We start from the raw sequence: 27,629 nt of genomic DNA, 5'->3' as shown, positions 1-27,629 counted from the left end.
TCACCCGGCTTCGTATGGCAACACCGCTCGCGACGCCAAAAATAATCTTGTCTGGCCCGCTGCCGTCCGATAGACGGCCATGCCTTCTGCTTCCCTGAAAACAAGACTCTCTCCCGCCTTTGTCAACGTCGGTCCTTGCATCAGCAACCCAGTGTTCATGTCGACAGTTGCCACTTGAGAGTTGACGCTGCCCCCTGTGACGTCGTAGCTGTCGCCCCATAAGAGGTACAAGTGCCTGCCATGCGCGGCGTACCCCTGAAACGCGCCGCCGAGCGTGGTGATTGTTGGGATTTTGAAGTTTACCAAGGGGGACGAAAAGTCGCCTGCTGTGGCGGCGGCGAGGGTGTAGACGGCCATGTGCTTGCCTGATCCGGGGAGGTAATAACGCACTATTAGACGGTTGTTTACTGGGTCGATTGAGCAGGTGAATTCGGTTGCTGCTGGGATGGGTTTGAATTTTTGGAGGGTGGGACTTGAGGCTGAGAGGGAGGTTCCGGAGGTGAATTTGAAACGGGCTAGGCGGGTGCCGTAGCCGTTGGAGTTGGCGTCAACTTCTGTCCAGAGGTAGGTGGAGGTACCGACTGCTTGCGCGCCGAAGGAGACGCCGTGGCCGAAGCCAGTCAGGTGCATATACCCTACCTGGTTGCCGGAAAAGTCGAGCTGGGTTATGCAGAGGTTGCCGAGGGAGGAGTCGGCGCCGTTGCGGCGCTGGGAGACGAAGAGGCGCGCGTTGGGGTTGTCGAAGGTGAAGGATTGTTGGACGGTGGAGTCGTGGAGGGTTTTGTGGCGGAAGAGGTCGTAGGAGGGTTTGGTGAGGTCGAAACGGGGGGAAGAGGGGAGTTGGGCGAGAATGAGTGGGAGGGAAAGGGGAAGGAGGAGGGTGAGAGGGTGCATTTTGCTGGTTTGGGAAGGCGAGGGGGAGGCGGAGGGCGAGGGGAAGAGTTGGAAAAGAAAAAGGGGAGAGGGGGTGGGTGGTGAAGGATGAGGCTGGGTGTTTATGTGTGTATTCAGTGCGGCATCCCAGTGTTATGGGCTTTAGAATATCAATGGCGGCCCGCGCCGAGCTCCAAGGTGAATACCTACGTATGCATGTCACGCCTTACCCCTGGAAGTAAGCTCTACACAACTATTGTCCCGTTGAAACTACGCCATCCTAATGAGGAAGGTTGATATGGCGCGATTGGCGCCAGGGAATGGCATCGAGGGGTTGAAGGGATTAACTGGGGTTGATGTGTTTATAAATGGCGCACTAGTTGCTGGCTGCAGCACGGCCTTTTCTTCACAATCAAGAGGTTGGTATGAAATGGAGGGGAGTTGTGGTGGTAGCTAACCAATGATCGTGGCTGGCTTATCAACGTGCAGTTTTGGAGTTGCAGGATTCCAACCAGACACGCACCCCGTTTATAGATCCTGTTAGATTCACCTACTTAGGGATGAACCACTTGGCTTTATTCGTGTAAATAGGTAGTGAGTGCAGGGTAGGTAGGGAGAGGAAGTGTGACAGCTCGGTCAGAGAATATGTGTTGCTGATGAAATGCGGAGCCAATGAGGCGAGTTTTGACGTGGAAAAACTAGACTTTTTGAGCAGAGTTGCCTTCTCTAGCTGGTTGATGTCCCTCATGGACATCATATATCTCTAAAGGGGGCTTTTTACCTGTTAACAGTTGTCCTGGCTTGATATGATCCAAGACGGGAAATCCAAAAGTTCTTCCGCGCAGTTTCAACAACCCATTTTGTGGGCCTTTTGCCACGATACGTGTCCCCGTCAGCAACATCAGAAGCCAGTCCTCGAATAGAGTTAATTTTAAGTGTCTTAGAAAGGGCTGTATATTCTGAAGGGTGAGGAGAATACACTGCACGGGTCGTGCTGGAGGGGCGGCGTTGCATAGCATGCGGGTTTGCCACCAGTGGTGGCTCGAGTAGGTACCTATCAAAAGGGGCTGAAGCCACGGCGCACACAGCGTTGAATCTCAGGTTGCCTCTGACATACCCATAGACGAGACCATGACCCTGCGACTTGGGCCTGAGTTTCTTAACATCGCTATATGGGCCTCAAGGTAATCTCTGCCACATAAGATGCGATCTGCAAGTTTGAAGTACCACAAGATATGCCCCTTTACAGCTCCGCTTGGAAAGGTGTCTTGCTCGCTAGTGGCGATAGCGAGTCGCTACCAAGAGTCTCGACATTGACAGTCGAACTGATCGGTTCACTCTAACCTGAACGGAGTTTCCTGGAGTGTATTATTCATGAAGGACAGGTTGCCTATGGACTCGTATCAATTACACCAGAGTTGCAAGCACGTTAAAAGAAAGAGCACGTGAAATGATGGAAAGCCAGAGGTCTTGTTAGTAGGGCATGACAGATGGCCAATCCTGAGTGCTCTTTGATAGCAGGTCCACTGTGAGCCAGCTGGGCTCGCATGATATCACTCCATGGCCTCATTCTCTCCGAGTACGCCAGCAAGCAACAAAAGACATGGTGATTTCGGCGGCGATGCCGTCATCAGTCGGCCCGTCCGCTTGCCCTGTCCGGAACCCATTCTAGCCAGGCGCGAGCAACCGTACACCGACTTGAAGACCTTGAACAACCGTCCTTGATATTCTTCAATCAATCCCACACGCCATCTCAACACACAACCTGCCCCCAGAGCAGATTGATTGCCTTACGGCCGTCAACGGTAACGCCTCAACCGCCACTGGCGTCGCGCCACCCTGCAAGCCCACCCGTTCAGAGGCTGTTTGATGCAGATGACGTCTGTCCCCCCTGACGATCAAAACAGCATAACCGCCAAGCAGCGCAAACTGGCTCGCTCGATCTTTGTGAGACCGCGACCAACTGCCAATCACCCTAACACCGGAGCTGACGGGGGCGGAGATTTTAACAGCTTTGGGTTAGGACTGGACGGTAGGGCGATGGTGCAAAAAAACGTTGAAGCGGCTTGGTCTCGGAGAGGAGGATCGGGGTGTCTAGTACAACAGCTATTGCCGTGATGGCGATGACGGAGCGGAGTGGGATGTGAACGGGGTGTGCCCCCCCTCGGTCCCGAGCAGGTGGAATGGGACAGTCATGAATGATGTGATTTTGGCGGTTAGAATTTCTCCCGGCAAAGACGAACAGAGTGTGGAAGGGAATTTGCGAGTCGTAAACAGAGCACGATTCGGAGGCGAAGGAGGAGGAAATAACCGACCGAGCCTTTAGTCGGGGTGGACAAGATCTGGCGGCTGCAAAGTGGTGCCAGAAGAGATGTCGTTCATGTCGGACATTTTCCATTTACGCGCGTGTGCTTGGAGCTGGGGGTGGTCCTTGTCAGTCGGGGGACAACCCCTGTGCGTCAAAAGTCCCGTCTTGTTACCCCCCCGCATACGTACCGTTGTCAAATTGGGAAGGATGCAGGTCGTGTAACAGTGGACAGTGGGTGTCAGCAAGTGCCGTCTGAAGCCGGTGCCGGGGGAGACATCTCGCGCCCGGGCTTGCCTGCGGTGCCGCGCCTGTCTCTGATGCAAAGTCTGTGGAGGTCTCTTGTGGGATCAAAACAGTCATCGGAGGGCTTGCGTAGTCAAGATGCTGCTTCCAAGACAGGGGCTGTGGTTCATCCAAGCATGCAGATACCCAAACGCCAACGCCACGAGGCCACTCACTCCCTAGAACCGATTTGCGACAACTGCGTCACCTCTCGGCCGAAGCGTAGATATTTCTCATGGCTGTCTTGGGACCAGAAGCTGACACCCCGCGTGAGGTCTCAGGCTGGGACCAAAATGTCTTGCAGGTCGGATGTCGGAGCGGCAGACTCCGATAAACGACCCTCCCCCTCAGACATGAAGCGCTCACATGTCAAGCTTGCGTGGCTGGCAAGCCACATCGTCCCAGATTATGCGAGGAGCCACCAGCATGGGCGGTGACGGCATGAGACGGTTTAGCTCGCAGGCCAGTCCCAGGAGAGGGCGATGATCCGTCAGCGATGTTCCTAGCCTCTTGATGTGTTGCGGACGGACGGAGAAGCGACAATGACAACTCGACACGAGTGAAGAGGCGTCAAACTCGGCGAGCAGCTGGAGTCTAGACTCCATCATCACAAGTTCCTGAGGTGCGCATGTTAGTATGCGGTCGACTGAGATTTCACGCCACGCCACTGGCCGGCTGTCCCGTTGGCGCCCACTAGCGCTCAGCTGAGTACCATGGTTGGCGGGTCTGGCCACAGCAATACAGGCGGTGCCAGAGAGCCGCGCCCTTTGGAACGAGACACCAGGTCTCTCTGCCTTGTCTCCGAAAGGGTACCCAATCGTCTTGGCACGCCCCGTCAGGGGGGGGGGGGAGGGGGTGTTGCTGTTGTATATATGCCGCCGACGGACACCCTCGTTGTCTGATCTGATACCTCCCAGATCCTTCCATCTATCAGCCATCATTCCAACAAATACCAACCAACTCACCAACACACACACATACACATACAATATGGTTTCGCCAAAAGATTTGGTATTGATAACAGGGGCCACGGGCCATGTAGGGTCGTGGACTCTGGTGCAACTGCTTCGAGAGGGATACCGGGTCCGGGCCGCCGTTCGATCCCATGCCAAAGCTGCTGCTGTTCTTGCAAGACCACAAATCCAGGCACTCAACCCAGGATACCGACTCTCCTTCATCATTGTGCCCGATATCACGGTCCCCGGTGCTTACGACAACGCTGTCGAGGGCGCAACACACATCATCCACATTGCTTCGCCACTGGCATCAGGTGGTAACGGCGTACCGCTCAGTCAACACGATGCGCATTTCATCCAGCCAGCTGTGCGTGGTACCATCAGCCTCCTAGAAGCAGCCAACCTCGGTGGGACGGTCCGTCGTGTCGTGATCACCAGCTCCTTCATTGCCTTGGTTCCCATGGACGAGCTGACGGGCAGACGGAAGCGAGACCCTTCCAAGCCTGTGTCTCCCAATGACCGCATCCCGTTTGCCCCTGGACCGTACGAATCCGAGTTTGCGGCCTATGCGGCATCCAAGGTTGCAGCGCTGCACCATGTCGAGGCGTGGATGGAGCGTGAGAGGCCGCCGTTCGATGTCGTGCACCTTCACCCAGGCTTCGTGTTGGGGCGCAACGACACGGCTACCACAGCAGGACAAGCCATGCAGGGCACCAACTCGGTGGTACTGGCGCTGCTGCTGGGCAAGCGGTTTGGGCCGTATGCGGGCGCGACAGTGCATGCCTCTGATGTGGCTCGGGCGCACGTGTCGGCACTGGACCCGACGGTTCTCGGAAACCAGAGCTACATTCTCAGTCAGTCGGCGCGGTGGAACGATGCCATCGCCATCGCCAAGCGGGAGTTTCCCGAGGCCATCAAGACAAAGCTGCTGGTGACGGGTGGCAGCGTCAAGACAACGCCTCTTCCCATCGACGCAAGTCTAACCGAGGAGACGTTCGGCTTCAAGTTTGCCAGCTACGAGGACCAGGTGATCAATGTTGTTGAGCACTTCTTGGAGCTGCGGTTGCGCAAGAAGACAGGGGTCCAGATGGTGTCTTCCAGCGCACCAAAGAAGCAACGGGTGGTGGTCAATGTCAGCGCCATCGCTTGCTGATGCGTGGTGGTAGTTTTCTGTGTTTCTTTCTGTACATGTATTTCTTGGGCGCAACAGGCGGCATTGGGGAAAAACGATCATCTTGGCGTTCGGGTTAAATGAGACATGACTGGAATGAGTCGGAATGGCAGTAGACAGCGAGAGCCGAGCAATCATCAAGCGACGGAGAATGACGGAGGACGACGGAGGACGACGGAGGACGACGGAGGACGACGGAGGACGATGGAGGACGAGGAGCGTCGAAAAGAAGATACTAGATACCCAGCTCAATAGCATAACATAGAACGCGAGGCAACCTCGATTAAATTGCATACAAATAAATAATGATTTGCTTCACCGGATATGACAGTGATGATGATGATGATTGTGGAGGTCGGGACAAGCTTTCCAGTGCCCTCTCGGTGGGGCTCAGCAGGCATCAGTGGGCTGATAAGATAAGGAGCCCAGACAAACACAGTGCGCGCCACACTCCCCAGCAGGGAACAGCCAACTGCGCCAAAAGTTCTGACGCCACAGGCCACTTGCGTCCTCGGTCCTCCATGCTCCAGCGCGCAACGAACACCGACTACAACACAAGACAAGAATTGTTGCGCTTCCTTTCCTTTTTTTTTTTAATTTTTTTTTTACACCTCCTCATCCAAGATAACGGCAAGATGCCCTTTGATCCAACAACATTCACAAAGGCCACGGCCGCCGATTATTCCTCCTCAGAGTCCGACGCTGAAGATGATGAATATTTGATACCCTCGACCAACCCCCACGACGATGAATTCGCCGATCACAACCCCCGAAAACGAAGGCGCACCGGCCGCGAGGCAAAAGAGAGCGCCGCCCTTGGAATTTTCGGATCCGAAAGCGAAGATGAAGGGCCCAGTCGAAAATGGAAACACAAGCCATTGCGCAACAAGGGCGTTAGCTTCGTATCGTCGAGCAACGTGAAGCCCGGCCCGGTTGACGACGAAGACGATGATGAGGACAAGGAAGACGATAAGGATGATGAGTACGCCGAGTGGGATGACGATGGAAAACCTACCATGATGACCTCGACTGCCACCGCCGCCGACGGAGACGAAGACGAAGACGATGAAGACGAGGACATGGGAGGCTTCGGCCTGGGCTTTGGTGGTGGTGGTGAGGCCGCTGCCGCTGCCCAAGGTCTCGGGTGGACCCCCCCAACGCAACAACAGAAGCCTCTAAAAAGCGCCGTCTTGAAGCCGATGCCATTCGTCAAGTCAAAAGTAGATCCTAGCAACCCTCTGGGAACTGGGTTTGTGCCAATGTCGGCGAGAGGTCCAAGTCTTCTAAACCGTGACGACGATGAACCAGCGAAACCACGCGTACCTGCGGCGAGCGCGTTCACAAAGGGCAAAGGTGGGAAGATCAAGACCAATACCAATTCTTTCGCGGCGAGAATGATGGCCAAGATGGGTTATCAGGAAGGAAAAGGTCTTGGAAAGGAGGGCCAGGGTCGAAACATTGTCATCGAGGCCAACCTGCGCCCACAAGGCGCCGGTCTCGGTGCTGTCAAGGAAAAGACTGAACAGGAAAGGCAAGAAGAGAAACGACAAGCACGTCTCAGGGGCGAGGAGGTTATTGACTCGGAAGAGGAGGAAAAGAAAAAGAAGGCCGCGCGCAGGAAGAAGGCTCTGTCTGGTGGACTGGGCAGTGGTACAGGTAGTGGCGCAAGCACGCCCAAACGCCAGAAGCCAAAGTACCTGACAATGGATGAGATCAAGAAGGCCGCCCCCGGCCTCAATATTCCCGACGCGTTTACCCCTATCTTGGATCTGACCGGTCCCGGCAAAAAGATGCTGACCACCTCGTCAGGCTTGATGACCCCCACTGGTGGTACTGCGCCTGTTGAGTCTGCTGAAACGGCCGAATCCCGGAAGCTCGTCCGCCGTGCCCAAAACGACTTCATGGCTATGCTTGAGGAATGGCAGAGCTTACAAGAGCGCAAGGCATACATTGAGCTGCAGTTGAAACAAGAAAGGCAAGAGATGGAAGAGCTGGCCACAACGTTGCAAGGCAATCAATCACTCACCAGTGCCTGCGCTGCAGCGTCCAACCCAACCGAGAGCGGCGAGATTGACCGCAAGGCTGATCTCAACTATCGACTGGGTCGCATCATTTCAGGGCTCAGTGATACTTACTCGTCTCTGTCCGACCAGATGTTACCTCAGATCAAGGAAGAGCTCACATCCCTCGTCGTCGCTGCCATCCACCCAGACTTCAATCAATACCGCCAGCTCTGGGAGCCTCTCGAGGAACCTAAACCAAGCTTCGTCGACGGTCTCAAGTCTATCCGAGGCTTGCTCGGTCTCGACCAACAAACCAAAAAGACGTACCGCCGACCGACCGCCAACCCCTACGAAACAATGATGTACGAGTTGTGGTACCGAACCGTCACCAGCGCAGTCCGCGAATGGAACGTCCGGGAACCAGACCAGCTCATTGCTGTGCTAGAAGCTTGGGATGGCCTCCTGCCTGGCTTTGTCCGCACTCAGCTTCTACAAGATATCATTCGCAAGCTGGAGGAGGCTGTTCAGAAGTGGCAACCAAAACGACACAGCGAGCACCTCCCTCACACTTGGATCTTTCCCTGGCTGCCGTATTTGCCTTCGGTCCATCTCGACCCAAGAAGCTCGTCTGGTCTGGTGGCAGATGTCAAGCGCAAGTTCAGACAGCTCATTGACTCGTGGGAGTTCAAGAGGGGTGTCATTCCCGGCTTGAAACCCTGGAAACAAGTGCTGCGTGGAAGCAGTAGTAAGAGCGACCAGTGGGGCCCGCTGGTGATGAACCACCTTTTGCCTGGTTTGGCGAGGTATCTTGGGAAGAGCTTCAAGGTTGATCCGCGAGACCAAGAGCCGTACATGAAGGTGTTGGATAGGGCGTTTGAGTGGTTGGAGTTTGTGAGTCCGACTATGATTGGGGAGGTGCTGGTGGCGGAGGTGTTCCCCATGTGGCATGAGGCGCTTTACCAATGGCTTTTGCTGGAAGATGCCAACTATGATGAGATTGGTCAGTGGTTTGAGTGGTGGCAGGGGGAGGTTTTCCCCGAGGAGATTAGAGTGTTACCATCCATCACGGCGGAGTTTGAGAAGGGTACTGGTCTCATTGAGAAGGCGCTTGATTTGGGCGATAGGGCGAAGGATGAGCTCAAGCCACCAGAGAAGGGCCCTGCTCTCAGGAGTGAAAGGCGGGATAGGGAGCATAAGACAAGGAAACCTGAACCACTGGTGGAAACGCCTGTTGGGGAGCCGCCAAGGGAGGTTTCGTTCAGACAGGTCATGGAGGAGTGGTGCCAGGAGAATGATTTGCAGTTTATGCCTGAGAAAAACGTTCATGCCGAAGGGCCGATGTACAAGATCTCTGGCAATGATGCCAAGAAGAGTGTTTTGGTGTGGTTTAAGGGGAACACGATGTCGGTGAAGACAAAGACGCATGGGACGGTGGAGGTCAGGAGGGAGAATGAGGATGAGTACGGGGTGTTGTTGGATTTGGTGGTGTAGTTGAAGTTGCATGTAAATGATACCAATCACGATTCAGTTGTCGGGTCGGATGCTACCGAAAGACGCAGAAAAGACAGAACGGGCAGCCGCCTGGGAGATCCATATCATTGGAGGGACTTTTCTGGAAGGTGATACGGTATTCGCGTGTTGTCATTGGTTGTGATACTGACGAATGTTCTGACATGAGTGTCTCACACGAGGTAGACTGAGACCGCATCTCGCTGTTCAGGTACGAAGAGAACTACGCCTCACCTTCACCCTCACCGATATCTTCGCTACCACGAGCAATCGTCCACGTCGCAAACTTTCTCGTATCTCTTGCCTCGATTTATTACAGCATGCCGTGACACAGCCAAACGGGCCGAGCGCTGAATAGTCCTCTTCGTTCCGGATACTTGCCTTCGTATGGCATTTCGCAAGATGCCCGAGTCTTATAGTTGAGGTCGATCTCTTGCAGCTCGCCTATCATGCCAAACATTTCGCCTATCCTCACCGAGAGATTTTACCCGCTGTATAGGTCCCAACCGGGCCATGTCACCTATCCATCCCACGTGGTCTTCTCCCGCTCCCCTTACCCGCCCGTGGAAACCGGCAAGGAAGGTCGCATGCGGTTGTAGGAACTGTTGCGGTTTCTATTCTTATCGCGGCGGCATCCGGCACCTTTCTGAACGGGATATATTGTCCGGCTTGATATTAATCGACGTCTGTGGCCTCGTGACGCGTCGCGTGGAAGCGTGGGATAGTTCCGCGGCGGCAGGGGAGAGATAAGACTTCGTTTGAGTTTCGCTTGGGGCCGTCATTTGCCTGGGACTTGGAGGCGTCAGTCAACCTACACGGCCACCAACCAGCACAGATGTCATCATGACTCTATCACTTCACTGTCCAACTTTGTCGAACCCCCCTCCCCCCTTTCGCAAAAGATTTCATTTCTCACAAAGATAAGCGATATAACTCGCCCACCATTCTTCCCAAGTCATATGCGAACCTTCGCCATGAATCCAAGCAACTAAGCCCTGGAACCAGAAGGATTCTTCCTCACGTTGGCGTATGCTGACAACAATACTACCGTATCTGCCACCGCGCTGTGACGTGACACTCGACAAGCCAACAGCAATGGCAACTCGATATTGCATTTCATCTGTGGGGATATTAACAGACACACGGTTAATATCCACAAGCTCGCTCTTTCCCGGTCACCAGCAAAGCCGGGCATGTTCCGACTGGTCTTGAGGCGAATGAATTAGTCAACGACTCTTCCTACCCGGATGCTGGGATGCGATCTGCCGGGTTTGGGTGATTTAGGGGCCATCTGATCTCACTTGTTCCCAGGATTGGAGGGTGAGGGAGGGTGGGATTTTTAATTGGGTTCATTACCTTTTTGCTTGGACTCAGGCAATCGTCTGCCTGCCGGAAGGTTGTACATTGAGAGGGAAGATAGCCCTCTACAATGGGTTTGCTATCAGACGGACAATGTTGACTCGAACATCCTACGCCGGGAAATAAAGATGATTTCTATTGACCTAGAACATAAGCATTTAAGGAGAAGACGTCCAACCTAACGTAATGGCCAAGCCACTGTCGTCCACTCTGCACCGGAGTTCTTCCATGCACATGAAGAGTAATCCAAGGGTCTAACACGACTGGTTCGTGCGACGTTTCTCTCACACCGACCTGTGGCTTGTATCAAGGCTGCATGGGCCAACCTTACCACCCACCATTCAGCATGTCGGGGATTTTTCACGTGCTTCCATGGCCACCCCCCAAGGTGTCACGACCTCCTTCCTGTTCGTCTTGCAGCTCTTATCTTCAAACATCTACATTCGCTTGCAAGATACCGACTCTATGTCGTGCTCAGGCAGGAATTATGTGAGCTTGCGTCTGAAAGGGAAGTTGAGGAGAACGAAAAGGAAGAGGGTGTGCAGTGGCTGCTACTGCAGGGTGGTTAGATACCTTACAGTCTCGGCAAGGCAGACCGGACAAGAAGAAGCAAGAGAGATACGTGATGCTAACGATGATGGTGGGAAGACTGATGGTTGATCTCATTTGCTTAGGCCAGCGAGCTTGGGAGTGCATGCCGACACCGCTGCGAAATAAGGAGCTTTGCAAGTATAAAAGCCCCTGATTTCTCACTCATTCTTTGTGTTTTGAAGTCATCAACATCATCTTGCGCAGCTACTTGCGATACAAATCTTACAACATGGTCAAAATCACCTACCTCCTTCTATGCGTGGGCATCGCCCTAGCCCTACCGGTAGCCAAGCGGGACAACGCACCAGTGCCCATTCCCGGAAAATATATTATCACCCTCAGGCCGGGAGTGGCACCTTCTTTGGAGACCCACCTGTCTTGGGTGAGAGACGTGCATACTCGGAGCCTCTCGCGCCGTGACGAATCTGGAATTGAGAAGGTCTACTCTGCCCTTGATTTCCATGGCTATGCTGGGTCCTTTGACGAGGAGACCATAGCTCAGATCAGGGCCAACCCTGATGTCAGTGTTTCTTAACACATATCCACATTCTTCCAACACATACCACCACCTTCTCACCCCCGTTACCTTCTCATAGTACTAACCCCCACCCAGGTCTCCTCCGTAGAACAAGACCAAACCTTCCACCTAACCTACCACCTCCCCTCCCAACCCCGCCCTCGCCAAACAGGCCTCACCACCCAGAAAGACGCCCCCTGGGGGCTGGGTAGTATCTCCCACCGAGCCCCCAACTCGACAGATTACATCTACGACAGCCGTGGCGATGCCGGGGACGGGTACACCGCCTATGTCGTCGACACCGGCATCCGCACCACCCACAATGAGTTTGAGGGGGGTAGGGCAATCTTTGGGTATAACGCCTACCCTGACGCGGACAGCGATGAGGACAATATTGGACATGGAACGCATGTCAGTGGGACGATTGCTGGGAAGACGTACGGGGTTGCGAAGAAGGCGAGGGTGGTGGCGGTGAAGGTTTTTGATTGGGGTTCTGTAAGTTATTTCTTTCTTTCTTTGCAAGGGTGCCCGGTTTGTTGTGACGCTCTCTCACGCCCTCTTTTGGAGTGCGGTGACCTTGTTAACACCCCCTTTTACCCCTTTTCCCCCTTTTCCTACCCCACCTTTGCTAACACCACCACCTCACACAGTCGACAACCTCCATCGTCCTCGACGGCTACCTCTGGGCAGTAAACAACATCACCACCCCCGCCAAATCAGTCATCAACCTCTCCCTCGGCGGTCCCCAATCCGACGCCGTCGACTCCGCCATTGCAGCGGCATACTCCGCTGGTATTCTCACCGTCGTCGCCGCAGGGAACGACGGCCGTTCCTCTGACAATGGGTGGGGCAGTCCGGCCTCAGCTCCTGAGGCGTTGGCGGTGGGTGCGGTGGATGTGGAGAATGTCAGGCCTAGCTTTAGCAACTGGGGGCCGGGGGTGGATATCTGGGCTCCGGGGGTGATGGTGAGAAGCGCGTGGAATTGGGATGATGGTGATTATCTTGAGGTGGAGGGGACTAGCATGGCTAGTCCGCATGTTGCGGGGTTGGTGTTGTATCTCAGGAGTTTGGAGGGGGGAGGTCAGGGGGGGTTGGTGGGGGCGGTGGTGGATAAGGTTAGGGAGTTGGGGACTAAGGGGGTGGTGAAGGAGGCGGGAAGGGGGAGTGTTAACTTGTTGGCTTATAACGGGAATGGTGCTTGAGTTGAGGGAGATTGTTTGGCCAGTATGTGGTAGAGTGGTTGATAGACAGGTTTCTTTTACGCATGGCTTTTTTCTGGTCTAGATATCTGTATTGCACTGACTCACAAATCCAGCGCAACAACCCCCTCATTCACCAGCGTAAAGTCAGGCAAAAACTCCCCCCCATTCGTCACATAAAGCGTCGTCCTCTCCTTTGCACTCCCCCTCCCAAAAGCACACGCGGTCGGGTTCAACAGTTTCGTCGCATTCTTCACAACCCACTGCGACCCCTCTGGGAGCGTAACACCAACAGCATAGTCGGGATGAGAAGCAATCCAAACCTTCCCACTACCACCATGTCCCAAATCAAGCGCGATATCATCATACACCACATCAGCCCCCGCATCAGAAGCACTAGACAGAACCTCAATGGCCCCAACTTGCTCGCCGTTCCAGCCGATCTTGACCCTGCCCAAATACCCCTGAGCGGAGTTGGTAAAGTAGAGGTATTGCCCCTGGGCTTTAAGACCGTTAATTCCCAAATGAGCAGTGGCAGTAGGTGTGAGAAGAGGTGACGAAAACGCCACGCTGTGGGCACCTGTCAAAAGGTTAACTTTCCACACTGCTCCCAAGGCAGAGTCCGCAGCGAGCAACAAGGTGGGATTGGTAGGGTGACGAGCAATTCCATTAAAGATAGTTGTGTTGGCGACTTGAGTGATGAACTTGACGCGTTGACTGGGGGCTTTGTTGAAGTTGACTGTCCAGACTGCCAGCGTTCCAGGGATGGCACGGGTAGCGAAGAGGTCCCAATCTGCGACGATGACAGCAAAGACGTCCGGGGCGATCTCGGCTATCCCCGAGATGCCGGTTGCGTTGTTGGGGTTGGCGAAGCTGTGGATGATGTCGGCTGCGGGGTTGGGGATGAGGGGGTTGATGGAGTATAAATGGGGCACGCTCATGGAGGTGAGGAGCAGGCGGGAGTTGGAGCGGACGGCGATGTTTTCGATAAAGTGGTTGGGGGGGAAGGTGTAGATGTTGCGGATGGGGGGGTTGGGGGGTGGTGTTTGGGTGAGGGCTGAGCATGCCCAGAGGGCGAGGGTGGCGAGGAGGAGTTTCATTGTCGGTGGGTAAGATGATGGGTAAAAAGTAGGATGTTGACTTTGGGAAACGGCATAATGTTATTTATGCTCGCGATTGTTGACATTTTAGCTCCGGAAATAAATGTCATCATTGGGGGCTGTCGTCTAAATCAATAGTCTAGAGCCACACCCATGGAACTGGAATGCCTGCGCTAGACCTGAGTGCTGTAGTATGCATGAAACTATCCAAAAAAACGAGGTCTTATTGGGTGCTCGCACTTCTGCGTTTTCGGGCAGAGAATAGTCCGAGCCGAGGATTGTGCTGCCGGCAGGCAGAAGCGTTGCTGAAGCCTGTCAGCTCTTTTCTCTTCCATCATGCGGGGCTACTCAGACTTACGAATACGTCGATGGCACCTAGTTCTATCCACAATCTCGAGTCAGACCACTATTTCCGGTGATTGCTCGCCGCGCTCATTGTTCAGATCAACGGCGAATCCTGCCCAAGACGAGATTTCCAATGGACGATAGCAACGCGGTCAAGGGCGTGGCCCCAGGATCGCACTTGGAACACCCACAACCGTGGGCTGGACCAGCTGTATCCTCGATCAACTGCGGAGTATCATACAAGCCTCTCAGACTTGAACAATCTATTCGACTGCTCAAATTCCAGTCCCCGTGCGACATAGCCAGTCCCAAAATTGAATGCACGCTGACGGAGCGGTCCATGGGCGATTGTCAAGGGAAATACGTTGCTCTGTCATATACATGAGGAGACTCTGTCGCACGAAGAGAGATAATTGTCGAGATCTCTCATTGTCAACGGGAAGCCAGCTCTCATCACGGAGAGTCTCTATGAGGCTCTGACACACCTTCCCACGGCACGGGGAGACTTGGCTACCCGTCTTAGCCTATTCTGAAATCTGGATCGACGCGTTGTGTATCAATCAGCAGGATGCGGTCGAAAAGTCCGCGCAAGTTGCCAACATGCGCGATGTCTTCTCCAACGCCGCTTGGATAGTCGCCTGGATGGGCCCCTCGGCGGATGGGAGCGATAAGTTGTTGCGAGATATACGCAAGGTCATAGTCCCCGAGGTCAAGCACTCACCCCTGGCCATCCAGTCATTCTTCAGCAGAGCTTGGTGGCAGCACATGTGGATATTGCAAGAGTTTATCGTGTCGAAAAATCTTTTGTTCCTGTGTGGGCATGAGTTTCTAGACGAAGATATGCTCCAGACATTTTGTGAGTTCATATCTGGAATGGCTCGACCGAATATCAGGAGCCCAGATCGTCCAACCTGAGCTGTGGGGTTTGTTGGCGCTGAGGATGAACTTGTTAGCAGGGAGACAAGCGTTTTCGGTTGGGCTGCAATGGCCTTTGATATTCTGGATGGACGCGGCGAAAGATTCGAGCTCGCTGACCCTCGGGACAGCATCTTTGCGCTTCTTGGATTGATCATGCCCGAGGAGAGGCAGGACATTACTTGCGATTGCAATTCATCTCTGTGCGAAGTGTTTTGGAACGTCATCAGGGTCACAGCCATGCTATTGACGGTCGACGATGTGGAGAAGACACTCAACTCCTTGATTACTAATGTGCATGATAAGCGAGCGACGCAGATAAGCGAGCGACGCACTCTCCACCACAACACGTCTCTTAAATATCTTCTACTACAATTTACCACCAACAACCATGGACGGCCCTTTAAAAGAAGCTAGACTTCTTCTTGCCCTCGAAGCTATTTAAAATAGGAGGATCTTAGTATCCGTACTGCAGCTAAGTTATATAACGTCCCAGAAGCAACCTTCCGCTATAGGCGTAATGGCCGACTAATGCGATATAATATTTTAATTAACTTATATAATTTAACGGATCTAAAGGAAAAGATAATAGTTTAGTATATTTTTAAACTATTTATACGTATATTCCTACCTAAATTAAGTAGTGTGGAAAATATAGTTAATTAATTATTACGCGTATGTAATACGCTTTTTATTAGGAAACGTTAAGTTTATAATTTTGTTAAACGTTAATTATAATTTTATACGCGTTTTACGTATAAATATAATTATTAAAGGGCTAAATATAAAAATTTAAAGGTTATTACTAAATAATTTATATTTATATAGAATATTAAAATTAAATATAGTATTATAAATAATAATATTTATAATTTTAACGAAATTAAATTTATAATAAATATTATTTTCATAAGTATAATAATTATAACCTCGGACGGCTTTAATAAAGTAAAATTAATTTAATTTAATAACCGTAAATAAATAATAATAATTTAAAGAATTAATACTTTCGGCTAAACTATTTTATTTTTTATTATTTTAATTATATAATATTATTTTATTAATTAATATACCGAATATAATTTATTATTTATTTAACGTATTATAATTATTAATAATAATTAAATTATTAATTTAATAAATTTAAATTAAATTAAGTACTTTAATTATTATATAGCGTTTTATATAAAAAGTAAATACCGGTTATTAATTTTCGATAATTATAAAAATTATTATTTAATTAAATTCGAACGTTATTATTAATAAAATAATATTATTTTATTTTATATACCTTTATATTTCTTTTACTTCCTTTAGTAATTCAATATTAATTACTTTAGGCTATTAAAATAAACGTACGGCCGCTAGATCGAGGGCTTACTACGTATATATATTAATTACGTAAGTAAATTTAAATTTCTTTATACTTTCCGCGAAACTTTTTTTACATTTATAAAAAAAAATTATATAAAATAGCTTTATAAGTATTAACTTTATACTATATAATTTAAAAAAAATATTTTTTAAATTAAATATAAAGTTTTATATATTAATACCCTTATCTTTAAAGCCGGGTATAATATTACTATAAATATTTTAAATACTATAAAACCTCCGAAAAACTAATTTATAATTAACGTTTATTAAAATTCGTATTATTAATTATTAAAATAGTTTCCCGGCCTCGATATTAATTACTATAAACTAGCTTACTAAGGGTACGATAACTGTAATACACCAGGTAGCCCTCTTTCAGTCAAAGAACGCTTCGCTCCGTAAAACTAATAAAGCACTAAATAAGCGCCGGAAAGCTAAAAAAACACGTGTACGGCTCGGAGGATTACTTACTGTGCAAGATGCATAGGATCTACTGGACTAGAAGGCCGTGGGTGGGGAGGTAGTGGAAGAAATATAGCCGGATGGCGGTAGTGCAGGGGGGGCTCGTACGAAGGTTCAGTGCTGTGGTGTGTGCGGCAAGCCTGGCCATAATGCCCGCACTTGCCAGGAGGCTGCAGAAGGGTCTGATTCAGCTGTTTCTGACGTAATTGTAGTTGGTTCTTAATGTTGTGGTCTAGCAATTGAGGATAGTTATAGTAAGGTGGTGGAGAGTGCGTCGCTCGCTTATCTGCGTCGCTCGCTTATCATGCACGTTAACCATTTTCTTGGAGAGAGAACAAGATCCAGGAACCTAATCCACTCGAACCAGTTGTTCCTGCCCGGCGGAATTGCGACGGCGTAGCCTGTCTATCCCGAACTCTCTGCTTCAACATGCCTAAACTTGCGGAAATAAGCGGCCAGCAACGTGTTGAACATACTATAAAGCAGCAGCGAGTGCGTCGTCGGATGGATAGTGAACGCCAACGGGATGTGTGGGTTTGCCATTCTAGGACTCGGGCTGGCCGTTCTTCGGTGCTATATACAAGAATCCTTTCAACCAAGGTCGAATTTACTGCCCAGAAATACCCCGCAGGAAAGAGTCGTACGCCGCCTTCTTTTGATAGTTGTTGTTCCAAAGAAGCGCGTCACCTTCACCCTGGAAAGTCTGGGGAACCCACGAGTACCTGTCACTGACGCCCTATTTCTCACTGTTAGCAACTGTAAAACCAGACTTGTCATATCAAGCGGACGTACCCAAATGGTCATGCCAACGCAGCGGGGGACATTCATGCACGACCGGGCAACACGGCCATAAGCATCAGCCAAAGCCTGCAGCTTCTGAGCATTGGATGGTGTCCTCATGCGGATATCGATCTCAGTGTAGGCAACGTCAACACCAAGGTCGGCGGTGATCTTCAAGGCGGCAGTAAGGTCCGCCTCAGAGGGGGTGGGGGTGGATTGGGTTGGGGTGCTCTCGGTGACCAAGTGGCCTTGGTAACCAACACCGTCGATTCTGACTCCGTATTGCTGGCAGAGTCTCACGATACGAGCGGCACCTTCGACCTTGGGTCCCAGGTACTCGAGGTTGTAGCAGAGTCTCACGATACGAGCGGCACCTTCGACCTTGGGTCCCAGGTACTCGAGGTTGTAGTCGTTGTAGTACAGCTTGGCGGAAGGATCGGCGGCAGCGGCAATGCGGAAGGCCATGGGGATGTATGCTTCACCGATGGTGCGGAGGAAGACGTTGTCGCGGTATGTGCCGTCCTCGTTGAGAGCTTCAAAGATGTCAGCACCGTCACTGGCTTTTAAAATTTCTCAAGACATCTACCTTCGTTGACGACATCCCAGTGGTTGCACTGCCCACGGTACCGTCCCATGACCTGGTTGATGTGGTTGGTCATGACCTGGATCAAGGTGGCGTTGTTGAAGCGGCTGTTGGACACCCAACCAGGGAGCTGAGAGTACCAGACAAGAGTATGGCAGCGAACGTGCTTGCCATTCTGGCGTGCCCAGTTCATGTGCTGATCGGCGGCGCCCCAATTGAACTGCCCGCGGTTAGGCTCGGTGGCATCCCACTTCTGGGCGTTCTCCGGCGTAATGGAGCCGAACTCGCTGCGGATGATGTTCTGCTCTGAGTTGTCGTTGCGGACCGTGAGGGAGGTACCGATGTACTCGCGGCCGGCGGCAATCATGGCCTGGTTGAGGGTCCGTACTTGACGGTGGAAGAGCCTGTGGCAGCGGATGTTAGGTTCTCTCTGCATGTCAGGGGCAGCGAGACTGGTACATACTCCACAGCCTCATGGTCAACGGGCACCGGATTGGCGGTGACAAACCCACCAAGGGCGAGGGCAACAGAAGGAAGGAATCTCATCTTGTCCGTCTTCGTTGGCTGTATGGCAAAGCGACTGATAGCGCGGAAGATGGAGGTGCACCGGAAAGCATGGCGGTTACCCGGAGGGAGACTTTGCCCTAATATACCCAAAAGCAAGCCTTTACCTGGGAATTCGGAGATATGTGGCGACTCAAGAACCCCTTGATGGGTGATACAGACAAGAGTTCTTCATCAAACAGGGTTCCATATTTCATGGCCTGGGCGACCGGATAATTACAAGATCTGAGTGACTATGGAGTCGAAAAGCCTTGGTCGATAGCATATTGCAGCCGCACCAATACAACTTGGTCGGATCCGGATAAAGTCAATTAATGACCTCTTCATCCGCCCGTAGCCTAGCTCCGAGGGAATGTAACGTCTTGCGATTGATGGGTTGAGGTCCGCGTGGTAAAAGGTTAAATCGATATAGGCGATAGGTATATTGAGAAGTTTGTCCTGACAATCTTCTTCAGCATTTGGATCGAGTTTAGTTCGTTACATGAGGTGACCTGTCTCCTTGTGTAGGTAGGGAACATGTGTAGATGCACGACCATTGGATTTCGCGAGGTATAAGTAGTCCGGTAAAATTGGTAGAAGTAGCAGGGTACCTATATTAGACCTATTAAACAATGCAGGACACAATGTAGCTATGAGACCTGGCTGTTGAGATACCTAGGACATACAATGAGGAGAGTGATGGTTGAAGGTACCATAGTGGGAATTTGACTTGTCAAATAGAATCTGCAGTGGGCCAACAGAGTCTGCAGGAGGCCAACAAAGTCTACAGGGCAGGCCCACATATCGTCACTGAAGATATAGGAGGCACCTGCCGTACACCCCCCTATACGGTCCCTATTTCTCGCGCCTGGCTCGTTCAATTAGCTACTGCTTCAGTGGCTCAATGGACGACCCTGCCGTCCACCCATGTGGGAGCAATACTCCTGTGGGATTGGCAGTCAGGTTGCTCCAGGGCTTTGGCGTTTTGCTCTCCGGAGTTGTTTGTTCGAGTACTTAACAATACCATCAACATTAGCAAATCCTCGCGGCCGTCCAACAACCCAATAAGTCTTCCACTGTTTAATAGGCCCTGCGTCCGATCCCAGGTGCGCACCCATTAACCTTCTTCTTTTGCAGCGCTTCCACGGTTCACACCCACCACCACCACCCACCACCACCCACTGACTCACCCACTAGCTCACCCACTAGCTCACCCACTGGGCCCAGTCACCAGTGGAATCCAATAGAGGCCGGTTCAGTGGAAGACCACTGGGCTGGCCACTGTAGCTTTTGGTCAGAAAGTGGGCCTGTCCTGTAGACTCTGTTTTTATTGCAGGCTCTGTTGACTTAAATATATCTAGTTGATAGGCAAAGTCTAATTGCCCTGGCCCACACCCGGTACGGTATACATAATGCCCCTCAATACCCCTGAATAACAATTGTATCCTAGTACTACCTCTGAATTTCGTCAGATTATGAACTCGAGGCCCTAGACGTAATACTTATTGTCTGTGTCTTAGGCAGGCGCTTAACTCGATGTTTCGAGGCTTTGGGACCCGGAGCTAATCACTTGAGTCTACATTGCACCATGGGGCTGACAAGTCGCTTGGAAGCTCAATCCATTCTCCCAACATGACGACCAATCATGTGATAGCTAGAGCCTTGTCGGGTTTTGTTGAGCGCAATTTCCATCCAATGCAAAGAGGCTGTGACATTGCACTCGTTTTTCTGTAATATGGATCCTGCTCTAAATATAGCCGCATGAGTTATACCGTCGACTCAATCTCAACAACAGCTGATCCTGTAGGTGACTTACCTATCAGCCTCCACATCATAGCCAACAGCCCTTGGGGTGATTGATCGAGGTTGCCAACTCCAATGCCATTGACAAATCCCCAGTCGCACAACGGGAGACTTTCAATAGATGACTTAATAATGGAACCTTCCAAGGCTCCTGGCTTCTTTTCATGTATACAATCACTTACCTACCTTGGCTGAAACTGTATTGTTAGTTGCCGGGCCTACAGAAAAGCTGCGAATCACGATGCGTTCGCTACATCAATTCGCTTCAAGAAAATCAAAGACACAGGTCAAATCGTAGAACCACGAACAGTTGACTGCTTCACGTAAATCAATCCTAATTGAAACTACATCCCTATGGGAAAGCTTGCTCTGGGAATTTAACACACCGGGAACCTTGTAGAATAGAGCATTCTCGGACTAGCAAACGTTGCCGCAGTAAAACCAATCCATCCACACCTAATCCTAACGTATGTGAGCATATTCCCCCGAAATCAATGCCCTTAAGATAATGAGAAGATGCAAGATACACCCCTCGTTTATGTATTACAAGCACCCCCACACTAACACTTAGAATGTAAATCATTATGGTCACAAATGCCGCCATTTTGTTTAGTATGATCTGGGGCACTTTCAATTGGTCCCGGGCTGAATCCCTGTGCGGAGGGAGAGTGTATGTCTGATCCTGAACTGGACCTCAAGACTGATGGCCAGGCACTTTGCTGGACTCTTACTTGAACGAGGCTCTCACCATCACTGCCCGATTAGCCATTCCTGCTAGCTTAACCTCGACAAGCCAAAAGCCGGAGAAGGATAAAAAGGAGGAGAAGGGGAAGGGCGAGAGCGGAAAGAGAGAGAAGAAACCCTAGGCGTTCTGGTTAATCAGGATCGATCGGGTGGGTTCCATGCCCTGTCATGGGAGACAGATGGACAGTATAATGAGCGTCTGCTTTCTTGCTTTCAGGGAGTGACAGAGAGGGTAATGGTCCGTTATCAAGAGCACTTTATATAACAAATAGTTTTTCGGTTTCAATCCATGCTTCATGTTAACAAAGCTCTATCACCTTTCCGTGTCTAGCAAAAGGCTGTCGTAATGCTTCGGGTAAACGTGACGGAGCAGGCTTTTGGCTATCCGATAATAAACTGAAGAGACCGCTTGAATTCTCCCCCGCAATTACCTAATTCAATGGGAATAGATAGGTAAACAAGCAGAGGTTTATCAACTTTGTGATTTCAAGAAAACCATTATAAAATATCTGGCTTCGAGCTGTCTACTTGTTAGGCCTTTAAAATCGGCACTGACCATGGCTTCTACTATGGTTCGGTTCCTTGATTCGTAAATTCTGGTTGATTCGTGAAATGTCCTTTTAGCTGCAAATGTGGTACGTGCGTTAAATCCGGGTTAGGGTTAGCGGCCAAAAATCACTCTTTGGGAATCAACCGGAATTTGCGAATTAAGGAACCTGACTAGGTGGCAGCCTGGTCCAAGTGCCGATTTTCAAGGCCTAACAAGTAATCTTGGATTTGGCACGGCGGGTGAACAAAGTTTCTATCACCGACGTTGAAACAAGGTCGGACTGGGTTGCGGGGAGAACTCGCCAATTGCCGGGCCTAGCAACACTGGCAGATCCATTCTGACAGCCGAAAAAGCCCGTTCTGGCAGGTCGAGTGCACTACGTTCGCACAAGTCAACTAATGCCAAGGTGCTGAGACACGCGATTTCGGATCAAAATGTCCCAAAGACCTTGCAAATTCATGGACAAATGCCATCTTCTTGACCAAAAATGTTGAGGGAATTGCAGCTCCCGCCAAGCTCGAGATCGTCGATCCCTTCAATATCCGATCTCCACGCCCCCACTCCGCCGGAATCGCAAACAGGGTTAGGGCTACTATCAAAAACATCACAACATTTCTCTCATCTGCATGAAGAGATGCACAACTCCGCTTCCCTACGTCACAGAATGGGACCAATTCCCAGCCCCAAAAAAATGAGAATTAGAGGCTGACGGAGCCCACCCACACCGCATTTTTAGTCTCGCTCAACATTCCATCGGCCGCCGGACAAGTGAGGGGAGAAAGGACGGAAAGAGGGGAAGACCAGAGGAAAAAAAAAAAAAAAAAACACCGGACAACCCGCTCAGAAACCTTGGTCATGCTCAACTCACGTGTCACCACGTCGCTCTTGCAGCATCCAACCTCCGCCGCTATCCGACGCGCTTTTATCTCCAGTTCCAGCTCCCCTTCCTCCTCTTTTCTCTCTTCTCTTGTCAGGTCCGGACCGTTGCGCTTCCCCACACCAACAGCCACAACCCCTTCCCTCCTGCGTCATTGCTCCTCTGACTCCCACTCTTCGTCATCATCATCAAACCCAAAGTCCAAACTCCCCAACGCCAACCCCTCATCGGACAAATCCACCTGGCGCGCCATGGCCGAAAAGGACATCAGCCGCTACCTCCGCCAAACCCACGACCGTGTGTTCGAGCACAACCGTGCCTGGGCCGCTGAGAAGAAGAAGGCCGACCCCGACTTCTTCGCCAACCTCTCCGCCGGCCAAACACCAGAGTACCTCTGGATAGGATGTTCCGATTCCCGCATTCCCGCCGAGCAAATCACCGGCCTCGAACCCGGTGACGCGTTTGTCCACCGCAACATCGCGAACCTGGTCTGCAACACCGATCTTAACGTCATGGCCGTCATCAACTACGCCGTCCGCCATTTGAAGGTGAAGCACATTGTTGTGTGCGGGCACTATGGCTGCGGCGGTGTAAAGGCTGCCATGTCGGCCAAGGATCTGGGGATTTTGAACCCTTGGTTGAGAAATATCAGAGATGTGTACAGGCTGCATGAGAAGGAGCTGGATGCGATTCCGAACGAGGAGGAGAGGTATAACCGGTTGGTGGAGCTGAATGTGATTGAACAGTGCAAGAATGTGGTCAAGACGGCGGGGGTGCAGCAAAGTTACGCCGAGAATAGCTTTCCGATTGTGCATGGATGGGTGTTCGGGTTTAATGATGGGTTGTTGAGGGATTTGCAGATTGATTTTGAGGGCATGTTGAAGGATATTCAGAAGATTTATAACTTGACTGAGAGCTGAGGGGTGGGGTTGGATAGGGAGTTTAATGGCATTGAGCGTTTTCGTCAAGGGATTGGTGTCTGTCGCTGACAACATAATGGGCACATAACGTGTAATAACTGTTGACTTGCATGTTTCGAACCGGAAAATAGGCCTAATTGACTATTGTTCGAGGAAGAACTCAACAGTCATGCCTCATAACCATATTTGGGGTGACCTTGTCACCATATTGCGGTAACTAATTCTTTGTCCACGGCCACATAGCCTCCAGTGCCTGATTTATCGCGAGGCTTTTTATTGCACCCATGAGGTATGCACATATATATTTCTAGCATATAATATTTAGTCAGTGTGAGATTGAAGAGTTAAGTGCCATCCACTCTAGAATCACCAAGGGATCTGGTTTGTTCAACAGTCCCAGCCTTAAGTTAAAAGGTAAAGCTCAGACAAATAATGGAAAGAGATTACATCTGAAATGGTAATGCTTCACCTTTAATTCTGCGCTCAATTCAGAGAAATTCTTTTTCTTTAAACATTAACTATTCGTAGCCAGCCCGATGCCAACCCCACCAGCAAAGTCCGTTTTGGGTGGTTGCTCAGTGGCACATGCTTCACGCTAAACCAAGCCTCATTGCATGCAATTGGGCGGCATGGCTGATGAGATCCTGCCATGTCGTCTCACCAGGGCAGTCAAGGCACAGATTGGTAGCTGAAGACCCAGGGTCCGTGTATGCTTCTGGAGCCCTTCCTTCCAAAGAGATGCACCGTCGACCAGCTCCTGGTGCTTCTTATTCCAACCCGCCTGCCCAGTCTTGATATCCCAAGACCAAATGAGCGGGTCGATCCCCGGACCCAGCTGGTGGATATCATGGTGTCGAATTTAGGTTCTGGGAGGAACCACGTCGGTCAGCGGCTTCCCACGCTAAAGTACGACCCTCCGTTCCAAAGCTGAGCGATGCCTGAGAACAATAAATTTCCAGGTTGTCGCCATGACACCCCGACGGAAAGAATTGTTGCTGACACGGCCCAGATCGAGACCAATGAGCACCTGCCATCGAGCGGCTCAGCCTGCACCGGTGCATCGGGAAACAGGGGTCCAGATTGCCCCAGGGTCGTGGCTCGCCAGCAGGAACGCCCAATCGCGGGGAAGGTCGCTAGCGAAGACAACGTCGCGCGTGTCCCGAAATGTGCAGAGCTCAAATTTCATCATGAATTTGGTGTGGGTAAAGTGGCATGGATGGCGTTGGGGGAGGGCGTAGATGGCGGCAGCTAAAATGCCACCTCGTGTCCGCCTCCGTGTTGGAGTCCGGACTCACTCCTCCACATCATCCATGTGTGGTGATGACGATTGACTTTCTGCTATTGTTTCCTCTTGTGACACTCACAATTAACGTATTTTCTCATTGCTAGTTGCATCTATTTACAAGATGGTCCTTGGACTGTCATCATTCCGGCTGGCATCACGCCTTCCAACCGTCCTTCTCGCCATCATATCTGTCTTGGGATCTGTGTCCGGCGTCAGAGCAGCGGACTTGGGCAGTGCCCTCGCTGGACAAACAAATCTCACCACGTTTCGTGAGCTAGTCAAGGTGTGCCTTCATTTGCTCTCCATCCTCAAATGTCACCACTGATCAATCTCATCAGGACCACCCCGACATCTTCGTCAACCTCCCCTCAGGCGTCACCATCGCCGCCCCCAACGACGACGCCTTCGACAAACTCGGCAACTATGACGAATGGCGCGAAAACAAAACCCACGTCGAGGCCGTCCTGAAATACCACGTCATGACCTCGATAGTCTCTATGCCCTCCATCATCAAAGGCGACTCGATCTGGGCACCCACGCTCCTGACCGACCCGAAATTCTCCCCCATGAAAGGCGGCCAACGCATCATCCTGACCAAGCAACCCGGCGGGGAGGTCGTCTTGACATCTGGCTTCGCCAACCGCGGCACCGTCGTCGTGGAAGACGTTGAATGGGACAAGGGCCTCATCCAGGTAACCGACTCGGTCATGCGCGTCCCCGAAGGGCTCGAGTCCACAGCCCGCAACGCCTACCATGACATGACCTCCTTTCTCGGCGCCCTCTTTGCAACCGGTCTCTACGACGAGGTCATCCTCCCGGCCAAAGAGGTCACAATCTTTGCCCCAACCAACGCTGCCTTTCAAAAACTGGCGAGCACGCTCCCTGCCCTGTCGAAAGACGAGCTTAAATCTGTGCTCCGGTATCACATCGTTCCCGGGCAGGTGTCTCAGATATGGGAACTGCGGAACGAGTCTAGTCTTGTTACCGCGGAGGATAAGCACTCGATTCGTGTACTGAGGCACAGCAATTTTATATTTGTTGATGCTGCGCAAGTTTTGCAGGCTGATATTCTTGTTGCGAATGGGGCGGTGCATTTGGTGGATAATGTGTTGAATCCGAAGGGGGGGAATAATGGGACCAAGGGGCCGGATGTAGAGGCTGTGGTGCAGAGTCCCGCTTTCAGGGTGGTGGGTACGGAGACGGTGACGGGGACGGGGGTGCCGACGCCGTGGACGGAGTTCTTGCCTTGTACGGTTTCTTGTCCTGTGACGGAGACGGTTACGAGGACCGACCCGACGGTTAGTGTGACGAGGAGTGTTGTTGTTAATCAGGGAGGGGTGGGGCCTACTTCTACGAATGGGGGGTTGGGGGCGAGGTGTACAGGGTTGGTTGGGGTGGGTATGGGGGTTGTGGTTGGGGTTGTGGGGTTGGTTGCTCTATAGGCGGAGAGACAGGGGCGAATCTTGATACCTGGTTGCAGTGTAACATCTAGTATTGGAAAGGAAGTAGTAATACAAGAAGCGTGTCTAACTAGACTCGGGCGTTGTTGCTCGAAGCGTCCATAGCATTGATCGCCTGTTGAATTCGGGATAACGATGCACTGGGGATGATCCGCCCTGCACCGCCATCCCCCGAATCCGTCTCCTACTCCAGACCCTTCTCTCCCGCCAGCGCTTCGAGTCTTCCCCGCCAAAACTCCCACCGCTGCAGACTGCGCGGGTAGACACCCTCGCACAGCGGGCCGGGTTTGATTGCCGACTTTGTTTTCTCCTCCAAGTCTACCCCACAAGTCATCTCGCTGTACACAAGTTCGGCGCGTTGGGTCAGCCACTGAGTTGCTACCCAAAGTCTGCACTCAAATATAGTTGGGTCCTCCGGCGGGGGAATTCCAGCGCCGAGCGTATCTCCCAGTAGGGTAAAATAATCCAGTTCATGTACTCTTCATTCAGGAGCTGTGACGCAAATGAGTTCCAGCGTTTCCAGGCGTCTACGTCCTCCGAGGTGTAGTCGTCCAACTCGGTAGGGTTAAACCACTTGTCGAAGACATACATGCTCAGATCGGGCAGGTCCGCCCAGTTCAGCGTGTAATCCTAGATAGAAAAGAAAGCTGTCAGATATCCTGCTGATGCGATGGTAATGAACAAGTTTCCGCTCACCTCGAGTTCAACCACAAGCCCGCCTCTCGAGCGCAAGTTGTTCATGCCAGCGGCGAGCGCGGCGTGCCATGGATGTTCGATGGGCACGATTCTCACCACCTCCAACAGCATCACCCACAGATTCCAAAGCAGGGTGTCTGCAGCCTTTGTTGACTTGCTTGAGGCAGTTAACTGTCGTAGCTCGTCTTCCAGGTTGGCCGCGACGACTGCAGGATCATCGCTAGAGTTTAATGCTTTGGCCAATGTGTCGAGAACATCTGCTTCGCCCTGGGGCATGCTGGGTTCCTTTAGGACCTGGAGATCTATGTTTGGCATCGTGGTTCAATGTGCGAGAAGAAGATGTGAGTATATGGTAGTTTGTCGGACAAAATTGACTGTCAAGAGAAAGTAGTGTGTGTTGTGGAGATGGAGGATGAGGATG

At 51.4% G+C, this 27,629-nt stretch overlaps 10 protein-coding genes across 10 annotated transcripts, besides 1 other annotated feature; 5 read left to right on the top strand and 5 right to left on the bottom strand.

The window, feature by feature from the left end:
• Positions 1-894, bottom strand: PODANS_5_10340 (uncharacterized protein; the record flags this gene model as incomplete). The annotated part of the gene is made up of 1 exon (XM_001905540.1): positions 1-894. One exon carries the CDS (start codon positions 892-894, stop codon positions 1-3), a length of 894 nt encoding a protein of 297 aa, XP_001905575.1.
• Positions 895-2,878: 1,984 nt separating this feature from the next.
• On the bottom strand, positions 2,879-3,541 carry PODANS_5_10335 (uncharacterized protein; the record flags this gene model as incomplete). The annotated part of the gene is made up of 2 exons (XM_001905539.1): positions 2,879-3,215; positions 3,366-3,541. The coding sequence occupies 2 exons, from the start codon at positions 3,539-3,541 to the stop codon at positions 2,879-2,881; spliced, it is 513 nt and encodes a 170-aa protein (XP_001905574.1).
• Positions 3,542-4,453: 912 nt separating this feature from the next.
• On the top strand, positions 4,454-5,572 carry PODANS_5_10330 (uncharacterized protein; the record flags this gene model as incomplete). Its single annotated transcript, XM_001905538.1, has 1 exon — positions 4,454-5,572. One exon carries the CDS (start codon positions 4,454-4,456, stop codon positions 5,570-5,572), a length of 1,119 nt encoding a protein of 372 aa, XP_001905573.1.
• Positions 5,573-5,895: 323 nt separating this feature from the next.
• PODANS_5_10320 (uncharacterized protein) lies at positions 5,896-9,084 on the top strand (the record flags this gene model as incomplete). Its single annotated transcript, XM_001905537.1, has 1 exon — positions 5,896-9,084. The coding sequence occupies one exon, from the start codon at positions 5,896-5,898 to the stop codon at positions 9,082-9,084; it is 3,189 nt and encodes a 1,062-aa protein (XP_001905572.1).
• A 2,197-nt stretch (positions 9,085-11,281) lies between these two features.
• Positions 11,282-12,771, top strand: PODANS_5_10310 (uncharacterized protein; the record flags this gene model as incomplete). The annotated part of the gene is made up of 3 exons (XM_001905536.1): positions 11,282-11,572; positions 11,666-12,100; positions 12,220-12,771. 3 exons carry the CDS (start codon positions 11,282-11,284, stop codon positions 12,769-12,771), a joined length of 1,278 nt encoding a protein of 425 aa, XP_001905571.1.
• A 101-nt stretch (positions 12,772-12,872) lies between these two features.
• Positions 12,873-13,868, bottom strand: PODANS_5_10300 (uncharacterized protein; the record flags this gene model as incomplete). Its single annotated transcript, XM_001905535.1, has 1 exon — positions 12,873-13,868. The coding sequence occupies one exon, from the start codon at positions 13,866-13,868 to the stop codon at positions 12,873-12,875; it is 996 nt and encodes a 331-aa protein (XP_001905570.1).
• A 738-nt stretch (positions 13,869-14,606) lies between these two features.
• Positions 14,607-15,338: a sequence feature (pseudogene).
• Positions 15,339-17,558: 2,220 nt separating this feature from the next.
• On the bottom strand, positions 17,559-18,876 carry PODANS_5_10290 (uncharacterized protein; the record flags this gene model as incomplete). Its single annotated transcript, XM_001905534.1, has 3 exons — positions 17,559-18,269; positions 18,344-18,617; positions 18,719-18,876. 3 exons carry the CDS (start codon positions 18,874-18,876, stop codon positions 17,559-17,561), a joined length of 1,143 nt encoding a protein of 380 aa, XP_001905569.1.
• A 3,949-nt stretch (positions 18,877-22,825) lies between these two features.
• Positions 22,826-23,767, top strand: PODANS_5_10260 (uncharacterized protein; the record flags this gene model as incomplete). Its single annotated transcript, XM_001905533.1, has 1 exon — positions 22,826-23,767. The coding sequence occupies one exon, from the start codon at positions 22,826-22,828 to the stop codon at positions 23,765-23,767; it is 942 nt and encodes a 313-aa protein (XP_001905568.1).
• Positions 23,768-25,173: 1,406 nt separating this feature from the next.
• PODANS_5_10250 (uncharacterized protein) lies at positions 25,174-26,494 on the top strand (the record flags this gene model as incomplete). The annotated part of the gene is made up of 2 exons (XM_001905532.1): positions 25,174-25,321; positions 25,425-26,494. 2 exons carry the CDS (start codon positions 25,174-25,176, stop codon positions 26,492-26,494), a joined length of 1,218 nt encoding a protein of 405 aa, XP_001905567.1.
• A 396-nt stretch (positions 26,495-26,890) lies between these two features.
• PODANS_5_10247 (uncharacterized protein) lies at positions 26,891-27,523 on the bottom strand (the record flags this gene model as incomplete). Its single annotated transcript, XM_001905531.1, has 2 exons — positions 26,891-27,142; positions 27,209-27,523. The coding sequence occupies 2 exons, from the start codon at positions 27,521-27,523 to the stop codon at positions 26,891-26,893; spliced, it is 567 nt and encodes a 188-aa protein (XP_001905566.1).
• Between the last annotated feature and the right edge of the window lie 106 nt (positions 27,524-27,629).

This window comes from Podospora anserina, chromosome 5 (assembly GCF_000226545.1).
Source record: "Podospora anserina S mat+ genomic DNA chromosome 5, supercontig 10".
Lineage (NCBI taxonomy): Eukaryota > Fungi > Ascomycota > Sordariomycetes > Sordariales > Podosporaceae > Podospora > Podospora anserina.
Note: the sequence above shows the minus strand (reverse complement) of the source record. Positions and strands in the feature narration are given on the sequence as shown.